Source organism: Pteropus alecto, unplaced genomic scaffold (genome assembly GCF_000325575.1).
Source record: "Pteropus alecto unplaced genomic scaffold, ASM32557v1 scaffold25, whole genome shotgun sequence".
Taxonomy (NCBI): Eukaryota; Metazoa; Chordata; class Mammalia; order Chiroptera; family Pteropodidae; genus Pteropus; species Pteropus alecto.
Window position 1 is genome coordinate 3,566,630 of NW_006441955.1, and position 293 is coordinate 3,566,922.

At 64.5% G+C, this 293-nt stretch overlaps 1 protein-coding gene across 1 annotated transcript in view; it reads right to left on the reverse strand.

Moving 5' to 3' along the window:
• Positions 1 to 90, reverse strand: part of DMRTA2 (DMRT like family A2) — a 3,799-nt gene extending 3,709 nt beyond the window's left edge. The window contains 1 exon segment of the mRNA XM_025051989.1: positions 3 to 90. Coding sequence (XP_024907757.1) covers positions 3 to 90 — 88 coding nt within the window.
• Between the last annotated feature and the right edge of the window lie 203 nt (positions 91 to 293).

A 293-nucleotide genomic window follows, 5' to 3' on the forward strand; every position in this document is an offset into this window, starting at 1 on the left:
CACCGACGCCACCGACGCCACGGGTGGCCCCGTCGCTGTCGCCGCCGTCGCCGCGCTGGGCACGCTGGGCAGCTCGGAGCGCAGCTCCATGTCAGGACCTGGCGTGGGAGACCGTGGGAAGGGGGGAAAGACTTCAGGTGAGGCGTGCACGGTGCGCGAAGCTAAAGCGCACCCTCGAAGAACCCAGGTTTAGAGAGGGAAATTTTGGCCGCGAAAGTTTGGCTCCTGGTTGCCAAATTGCTGGGAGAAGGTGCCTTCAGAACCCCTTCTAAGGCCGAGTTCCCCCACCCTAC